We start from the raw sequence: 9,351 nt of genomic DNA on the forward strand, positions 1-9,351 counted from the left end.
AAATGCATGTGGTTTGGCACATGTTGTAATTGTAACCAACGTTAAACCGACCTTGTCCGCAGTCTCCTGCATCTAGCAGTGATTTAGCCAGCAGCTAACGTTAGCCTGTCAAAACAGTAGAAGTGGATATTGGCCTTGGTCGTGACCGGTTCCCCGTTCCGTAACGCACTGGTTACACATAAAGAACACTGTTTTCAATACATTGGTAGTGTATACGACAGTTTTGCTTGCATTTTATGTTCTAAAGTTATAATAGGGACGGACTTGTAACAAACAATTCATTGATGCCCATGACTGACTGCAGAGGCTCGATTGCGTTCGTATCCCTTTGTTCGCAGCTATGGCACATACTGATTAACTTGCTTGCTAACGATCATGCTAAATAGCTCGCTAATACATTGCTAACGTTCGATAACTATATAAACAAGTGTATGATGAAAAAGCATAGCCCCCAAATTATTATTTCGTGTAAAATTGCAGATGGCTAAGCTAGTCAGCTAGCTAGCTTTCCGTTCGGTCGAGGTGATAGCTATAGGGACCCCCAAAATGTCCGCCTTGATATTCGGATTCTACGAATTTCTTTTGTCCCGCTTTGACAGACAATTGTACTTTTATTAAGCATGAAACCGTACCCAACACTCTATTTCTACCTCTGTGCACATGATTATTAATTTGACGTTATGAACGACATCCTGGCTCATGTCCAACCACACGGTTGAGACCAAATATAATATGCTAACGTTAGCTAGCAAAATAGCAAGCTATCATCATGGGGCGCGACGCCACGTGCGAAGATTCAAGACTTGCTCTTTTGAACTGGGTAAATGGTTGTCTAGCTAGTTACCTAGTATTCATAAATGATGCCCAGACAGTTCCGCTCGGAAAATAATTAGCAGTCCAACTTACACACGACATTAGCTAGCTACGCTACCTCCAGGGCAGGCACTCGTTCTGATCAGTTTGGTGGAATGCTGGTAGGCCACATAGAATGTCTAGGCTAGTACTGTTATGTTCTGGTCTCGTAACACGTAGGATGGGTGTTTTTGGAGCTAATGATGCAGAGGTGCAACTTTGGTTTTAGCCATCCACCTGCACGCCTGACCCCCACCAGTCTAGTCAATAACACAACTCTCCTATCAATTTCCTTCCCATCTTAAAAAATAAAATAATAAATCTATTCCTAAGAGTAATGTTTGGAAACAAGTAATAAAAACTAAAAAGAACATACATTTACACACAAACAGCACATCCTCCATATAATTGATCTCTAATAGTACACTGTAGAGGCATTTTTACTTGCACGTTGTAGAGCTGGGTCGTCCTGTCCCAAGGGTTCCACCACCATGCAGCGCCCCCCACAATATATCCTTAATCTTGTAATCAAATATAGTGACACCTAAATTGACATTGTTGAAGGATAACAAACCTTCCAATTAATGCTTATAGTTTCTTGTGATAAGTCTCCAGTGTCAACATTTCCAAGCAAACAAAAACTGGGAGAATGGAGAATCTGTAGACATGCTGAGATAAAAGAACTTACTCTTTGCCAGAATTCGGCCAGTCTTCACAAGACCATAACATATGCAAATGGTTCCCCTTTTGTTAATTTACCTCCAGCAGAAGACTGACTTTTGATTCCATGTTATTGATTTGCTGGCATATGACTTTCTATGGGTGGTTTTACACAGCAGCAATTTGTCGGAGATTATATGAACATGACTTGGCATTCAAACATGTGTCAATTCATCAACCGCTTCTACCAGGTTTTCCCCCCTTGAAGCTATTTTAATCTTTGATGCATCTTGCTTGTCCAGTTTACTGCACAGAGAGAATAGTGTTTTATCTGCAAGAACTTACCTCCGCTCTGTCAGACTGTTTTTCCTGGATGCTTGACCCTGCTGAAACCCTGTCACCATCTGATCCTCTTAAGATGAGGGATGACAAAGAATGACCTTTGTGTCCATTTATACATTATATTAACCAAGAATACAATCAATTGTTCAATAATTGCAATTACCGTTATTCCCGGATCCCAGACTGTTTCTTTAAACTGCTGTCCTGTAGCTACTGTAGGTCTACCCATCAACTCAAGATGGAACTTTGTATCATTCACCGATATGAATATACTGCAAGATTCACCTGAGCTCTGTAGACTGGTCTTTCCTGGCTGTCTGACCCTGCTGGGACACCTGTCACCATCTGATCCTGTTAACTTGATGAGCATAATGTTGTGTACTGACTGTACGATGACAGTAAAGCCCGTAGAGCTGTTTATTACTGTCAGTGTGAAAAGTAGGGAATTAGTTAGGGAAACTGACTTTCACGTTACAATGCTATACCGACTAATTATAATTCACATTGCACTGAAAACATCAAACCATTGACCTTCAATCGTTTAGCTGCTGATTTCATCGTTTGATTCAGGTCTGGTGTGAATTTCAGGTCTGGTGTGAATGAAGCAAAACAAATCGGTAACGCTAGCCAACTCGAATGGTACATCAACTGGCGAAAGCTAGCCAAGTTAATTTACTTCTGTTGAAATGGGACAAAACAAAGGTAACGCTAGCCAACTCGAATGGTACATCAACTGGCGAAAGCTAGCCAAGTTAATTTACTTCTGTTGAAATGGGACAAAACAAAGGTAACGCTAGCCAACTCGAATGGTACATCAACTGGCGAAAGCTAGCCAAGTTAATTTACTTCTGTTGAAATGGGACAAAACAAAGGTAACGCTAGCCAACTCGAATGGTACATCAACTGGCGAAAGCTAGCCAAGTTAATTTACTTCTGTTGAAATGGGACAAAACAAAGGTAACGCTAGCCAACTCGAATGGTACATCAACTGGCGAAAGCTAGCCAAGTTAATTTACTTCTGTTGAAATGGGACAAAACAAAGGTAACGCTAGCCAACTCGAATGGTACATCAACTGGCGAAAGCTAGCCAAGTTAATTTACTTCTGTTGAAATGGGACAAAACAAAGGTAACGCTAGCCAACTCGAATGGTACATCAACTGGCGAAAGCTAGCCAAGTTAATTTACTTCTGTTGAAATGGGACAAAACAAAGGTAACGCTAGCCAACTCGAATGGTACATCAACTGGCGAAAGCTAGCCAAGTTAATTTACTTCTGTTGAAATGGGACAAAACAAAGGTAACAAAACATTTCATACAAAAAGCTGTTGGATATCGATATGCAGTGGCTATTATTACCATCTGACCAATAGCTAGAGCTGGTTGTGGAAGCTACTAGCTGGCTAATTCATCCACCCCAGTCGAGATGAAACATTAGTTAATGTTACGTCTGTTACACTACCAGTTCAGCACTGGGAATAAACACTTTTTTTCTTCTGTTTAGTTAAACAGCAGTTACCTTGCCAGCTACATCAGTCAACTAAAGAGTAGCCAGTTTCTGCTCTGCTTTTACAATTCAGCGAAAGATTGCAACACATACACTGATAGCAACTGCCTCTGGCCTGCACCAAAGGCTTGAACAGTCTTTCATAAGCTTTGCCTTCAAACAGCCTGTTAGCCCACTCGGACAGGTCCTAAATCCAGCCGGCTAACCTCCCAACAGCCTACCCGACCGCTCTGAGGTGTCCGCATGGTCCTCAAGCACACTGCTGCCGTTTTAATCACAGTGCAATGATAAAACGGGGAGGGACAAAATGAAATTTCAGAATGGGGGTCATGACCACCCTGTCCCCAGTGACAGTTGCGCCACTAATGTTGATATGCATTGGACCATGCCATGCCAGGTGGAAGCAAACACCAAGGGTTTAGCATCAGAATCTATAAAAAGCCCAACAGTTAGGGGATAATTATAGCTTGCTTCCCTAGTATCTTCTCTGGTCCTTGTCTGTGGTCTTAATCAGTCTTGCCATTAGATTACCCACTTGAAGTGCACGTCACAATATCCCCCCCCTTTGATGTGCAATATGTCAATGAGAAACTGCTAATGTGCATGTCATTTTTTGGGTGTATGCCCAGTTATTAATTTGAATGCAAAAAAATATAGGGGATAAAAACAAGTGAATCACACCTAAATTGTGTGGACTTATTTCTCTTTTTCAGCAACTAAGGTCTTGGGTACAGTCAAATGGTTCAACGTCAGAAATGGCTACGGTTTCATCAACAGGCAAGTTGCCCCACTCCCCGGCATGTCCTAAAGACACTAATATGATGAGGGTGTTTGAGGGAACATTCCCAATCCTAATATGGCTTGGATTTGCTTACAAAGCTGGGAAGTGTATTTTGCTGGCCACGGCATGCTCTTGTTGTGTAAAGACTCAATGAATGCATAATTAAGCCAGTTCTGTTCAAATCTGTTAGCCTCAATGTCACAATAGACACTTTTAATCCAATGGGTTTTATTGTCCGATATTTAACTACACCTTTTCCTCCCTTCACCCACAAGGAATGACACAAAAGATGACGTCTTTGTCCACCAGGTAAAAACTCCCCAGTTCTCCAATGGTCAAGTCATTTATTGCCCAACATGGAACCTTATCACGATTGGATTGTAGTTGGCACCACAAAGACATGTTTTATACATTTTCAAAAATAACTTTTTGAATATATTTTTTTCTAGACTGCCATAAAGAAAAACAACCCAAGGAAATACCTTCGCAGTGTTGGAGATGGAGAAATTGTGGAGTTTGATGTGGTTGAAGGGGAGAAGGTAGTTACAGCTTTTATTTACACAACAGAGAGCTTTATTATTAACTGTCATTGGCACCACTCTTGCAGGCTCACAAATATTTAAGACAACCAAATCTAGACTTTAACTTCCCGTACCTCAAAGTTATGATTATCGGTGATTCTAATGTGCCCAAATTTGGATTTGACCAGTCAACACAATATCATGCAACGATACACAGCTAAAACAACTTCATACTCTAGAAGGGTAGTGTGCACCCCAGTGGTTATGTATGTATCTCTTCCCAGGGAGCAGAGGCAGCCAATGTCACCGGCCCAGCGGGTGTCCCAGTCCAGGGGAGCAAGTATGCCGCTGACCGGAACCGCTATAGGCGGTACCCCCGCAGGAGGGGCCCAGCCCGTGACGGCGAATACCCAGACAACTACCAGAGCGACGGTGAGGGCGAAGGAGATCGGCCCCCCCGCAAGAGCCGTGAGGGTGCCGAGAGCGCCCCAGAGGGAGAGATGCAGACCCAGCAGCGCAGGCCCTCCTTCCCTGGAAGACGGCGCTACCCCCCATACTTTGTACGTAGACGCTATGGCCGTCGGCCCCCGTACACCAACGCACCTCGCGGAGAGATGACTGAGGTACGCTGTCACAGGCACTCCTGAAGCAGTCCGGCCCCGTTCCAGTGATGTCATACACACTCTCGTCAAACATTCGTGCCACAATTGGTTATGGCCGGACAAATCAAAACCTCACGTGTATTTGTCAACAGACCAATACAGATTGACCAAAATAGGTCTATATATTGACAGTACTTAAAGTTGGCTCCAAACCACTGGTCAACAGACTAAAATCAAACCTCAGTTTGACCAAAATAGGTGAATCAAACTTTCACACAAACCCAAGATGTTACACCTACTGCTGATTGCCACCCGTGCAGTGCTTCAATCTATTTATAGCTATGTTTTCCACAATCACATGGAGTAGCCAGCCAAATTGAAAAAGAAGCCAGCTAGGCTCTCCTGGTCTGGGGTCTGGAGTGGCTTGTCCCCCAGGGTTAAGCCATTTTTGCAGGTAAATGTTGAACTGGAATGCAAAAATGCGCTGAAAAGTTACCGACAAGATCCACTGGGCTGGCACATGTTTTTACTCTTCCTGGGCCATCTTTAATGTCGAACCCTGCATGCGAAAGGATATGTATGTGCCAGAAAACTATAGGCTAATTGGATTTCGACTCATCGTTACCACATATGGGATGTGCAAATTCATGCTTTCACCCTCCGTGTAAAGAAATGTGGCTGTAACCACAGCGCACACAACACACCCAGGTAATGAGAGGTGGGACGGACTGTCAAACCAGCATTGTTTTCCCTGTCATCGCTGATTTTGTGACTGACAGGCGCCTGTCCTATCAATAGATCGCTAGAAGATGAATAATGTTCATTCTAACGAGGACTCAGCAGAATTATTTAATGACTAGCTAATTAGTAGCTTTGATCATTTAAGTGGGAATAGTGTCCAGCTGAAAAATGAGTAGTTGGTGCTAGTGGAAAACACGTAGGTTCATATAATATACTGACAGCACCTGAAGTTGGCTGCAAACAGAGAAATACTGATTTTGAAGAAACCAGTCACTGATTTCCTCACTGAATCAGTGGCTGGTAATTACTGTAGGTGCTGGAGGCTAAATGGAAAACGGGAAAACGTATCTGCACACCTGCGCATTTATTTTAATTTGAATAGTAACTAAACTTTCAGTCAGTTGACCTTCATCTTTTCCTGTTTTTCAAGACTCGTTCTATCCAAAAGGTGAGTTTCAGACCTGGATCTAGGGTATTGAGTCAGTGATTGAATGTGTGTGACTAACTCTTGTTTGTTTTTAGGGTGGAGAAGGCGACGAGAACCAGGGCGGTCCAGACCAGGGCAACAAACCAATGAGGCAGAACTACTACAGAGGCTTCCGACCAAGGTTCAGACCAAGGTTTGCGTGTTGAGTTCATTGACACAAGGCTGCAAAAAGGGGTTATATAACAGCAGAAAACCAATTCTAATTTGTCTGTCAACTAAATGTTAGGTGAATTTGTCACACAGGTACGTGATTCGGAATCTATTTATCTGCGACGTTACCATTGGGCAGTTTGCTGACTGCATGTTCCCCTTATTGCAGCCTAACATTGAATGGCAACTGCTTTCCGAAAGTATATTTGACTTTGCATTTAAATGTACTCTATGGGTACTCCTTCAGAAATGACAATGACTTCATGTCTCTTTAGTCCTGATTTGTTTTTATTAGTGGAAGTATTATGAAATGTGTGAACATGGCAAATTGGCCAAACTATCTATGGACTATTATCTTGAATAATTCCTGAACTAAATGATCTATGAATATCAATGCTGTTGAAGTGATGAGTTTAATGTCTCTTCTCTGACAATAATAATGGCGAGAGCATAAATACCTCTGATCTCAGCATATACATAGTTAACCTCTACTCTCATTACCCCCTCAACCACCCTGTATATGGCCCATTACTTTCTCAGGTTATTCCGTTTCCTATTTTGGCTGTGTTATGGCCCATCAAACCTGTGGTTGTTATGGCACTGCTTTTACTCTCTTCTGGTAGGCACCGGTGAGCTTGTATGGGGGGGGCATGGTATTTAAATTGGTACTTGATCAGAAGTAGTTGAGGGCACAGACACAGGTTCATACACATGACAGGAGTGAGCGCCCCCACACTGTTAGGCCACGGTCAGTTCTTAGCTTGTTTGAGTATATGGCAGAATTGATTGAAGCCCATTCATGAAATATAAGGACAAGGCAGCACATTGCATACTGTACATGGCACATATTACACACACACATGGTGCACAAGATGCTTGGGCCATGTGTCCTTTCAGCCATGTGATGCACAACCACCCCTAAGCCCATTAGAAGGCTGGGTGGATCAAATCCCCATAATTGCTTTTGGACACCTCCAATTCCATTGACTCTGCAAACCCTGGGGCTTGGGTCAATTCCATTTCAAGTTAGGTTATCTGGAATTTGACTCGATGTTTCTGAGTTGGGATTTCAGTCAGATTTTTAAAAATGGAATTCACTGTCATAATTTGAAGTTGTATCGGTGCCAGGGGCTGTTTTTAAGATTACTTGGGTGTTAAAGTGTGTCCCGTCCTACAGCAGAGGTGGTGGTCCACCCCGTCCCAGACCGGTACGGGACGGCGAGGGGGAAAACAAGGAAAACCAGGTTGGTGACGGCGAGAACCAGGAGCCCCGCCAGCGCCGCTACCGCCGAAATTTCAACTACCGCCGCAGACGCCCACAGACCGGTGGCAAGCCCCAGGATGGCAAGGAGGCCAAGGCCGACGGCGAACCATCCCTTGAGAAAACGTCCGCTCCCGCAGCCGAGCAGGGCGGGGCTGAGTAGAAACTACCGGCATAACATCTCTACCATCGTCCGGGTGGGTCCCCAACACACACAAATATTGCTATTTGGTGCTCTAATCAAATCTGCGTACCTGATTTCTGGGATATGGGTAAACAATGATTTCTTTCCTTGTTAGAAAACATGCTGGATTGTATTTCATAGAGTCAAGCTTAGTTTTTGTTCATACTGGACTGTGCTGGCTTATTCATGATTAATGTAAAAAAATATATATATATCTCAAATACAACTTGGAATTTGGCCAAATGATAACTTATCCCAGAAACCTGGTTAAATAGGGTTTGGTTGAGTCCTCAGTATGCATTGTATGTTCAGTTGATTAGCTGTAGTCATTCACAGCACTTCTCAATATACAATATACATTTTCTACCACGGGACGCATTAAATCTGCTTGCAGGACGCATCTGGCCCGCATGCCCCCAGTTTGAGACCCCCAATTTACAACATATCACTGACTGACTACAGGCCTCCTGCCATTGTCTGTGCCATGCCTGTTGGTCCTCCTGCCTGTCTTGATGCTGCTGAACCGTCTGAGTTGACTGGTCAAATCCTTCTACTGTATCTTCTAACAATCTCTTTTCCTCTCTACAGTAATGTCATCAAGAAGAAACATCAAAGATCTGAGCAATAAGAAACAGATTTGACTTGACGATCGTCTTAAGCTTGTACCATGCATTTGACCGGATTACCACCGATTTGCCTGCAGAATCTATGCAGACCTGTTTTGTTCCATTATTTTTACGTGACAGCTATAAAAAAAAGTTGAGGAAATGGAAGATGTTTTTTTTCTAAATCGGTCCTAAGTTTTTACACAATGGTTTTTAAAAGAAAATAAATTTGATATCTGGTCAGTTTGACATTTTAAAAAAACTTTTTATGTGTTCAAACATGAATTTGAACCAAATGCAAGCTCAAATAAAAGTCCAAGAAGAACTGGCGACTCAACTGTTTGTTTTTTTTGCCTGCTAAATTTCATCAACGTGGTATTGACATAAATTGGCTGATGTATTACAATGTGTTCTTTCACCCCAAGACCCCACTAATAGTTTCTTCATTCCAGATACATGGCAATAAACTGTCCAAATAACTACAGAAATACTATTCCTTCACTGATTTACAGAGGGACTTATTGGTTTAGTATAAAATTGTAGTTAAGTTTGAATATTCATTTATTTGTCACTCGCATGATCCAATTGGCCCATAACTTAAGTGTTGATGGGGAAGGCATAACTGACATGAGAATTTGCTATAGAAATTCAAATAATATTA

At 42.6% G+C, this 9,351-nt stretch overlaps 1 protein-coding gene and 1 long non-coding RNA gene across 6 annotated transcripts in view; one reads left to right on the plus strand and one right to left on the minus strand.

Moving 5' to 3' along the window:
- The window catches only part of LOC109883412 (uncharacterized), a 25,415-nt gene extending 24,410 nt beyond the window's left edge, over positions 1 to 1,005 (minus strand). Inside the window, exon 1 of one of the 2 annotated variants that reach the window (XR_004205295.1) lies at positions 907 to 1,005. This is a non-coding gene — a long non-coding RNA (uncharacterized LOC109883412). Of the gene's footprint in view, positions 1 to 844 lie in introns of both variants that reach the window. The other variant, XR_002254167.2, reaches the window with a different exon arrangement.
- The window catches only part of LOC109883411 (Y-box-binding protein 1-like), a 9,907-nt gene extending 887 nt beyond the window's left edge, over positions 1 to 9,020 (plus strand). Inside the window, exons 2-8 of one of the 4 annotated variants that reach the window (XM_020475452.2) lie at positions 4,072 to 4,135; positions 4,415 to 4,448; positions 4,589 to 4,678; positions 4,945 to 5,220; positions 6,526 to 6,611; positions 7,818 to 8,098; positions 8,674 to 9,020. In XM_020475452.2, coding sequence (XP_020331041.1) covers positions 4,072 to 4,135; positions 4,415 to 4,448; positions 4,589 to 4,678; positions 4,945 to 5,220; positions 6,526 to 6,611; positions 7,818 to 8,064 — 797 coding nt within the window. In that variant the 3' untranslated portion in view covers positions 8,065 to 8,098; positions 8,674 to 9,020. Of the gene's footprint in view, positions 1 to 4,071; positions 4,136 to 4,414; positions 4,449 to 4,588; positions 4,679 to 4,944; positions 5,284 to 6,525; positions 6,624 to 7,817; positions 8,099 to 8,673 lie in introns of all 4 variants that reach the window. The other 3 variants (XM_020475451.2, XM_020475449.2, XM_020475450.2) reach the window with 3 other exon arrangements.
- The last annotated feature ends 331 nt before the right edge of the window (positions 9,021 to 9,351 follow it).

Source organism: Oncorhynchus kisutch, linkage group LG24, assembly GCF_002021735.2.
Source record: "Oncorhynchus kisutch isolate 150728-3 linkage group LG24, Okis_V2, whole genome shotgun sequence".
Classification (NCBI taxonomy): Eukaryota; Metazoa; Chordata; class Actinopteri; order Salmoniformes; family Salmonidae; genus Oncorhynchus; species Oncorhynchus kisutch.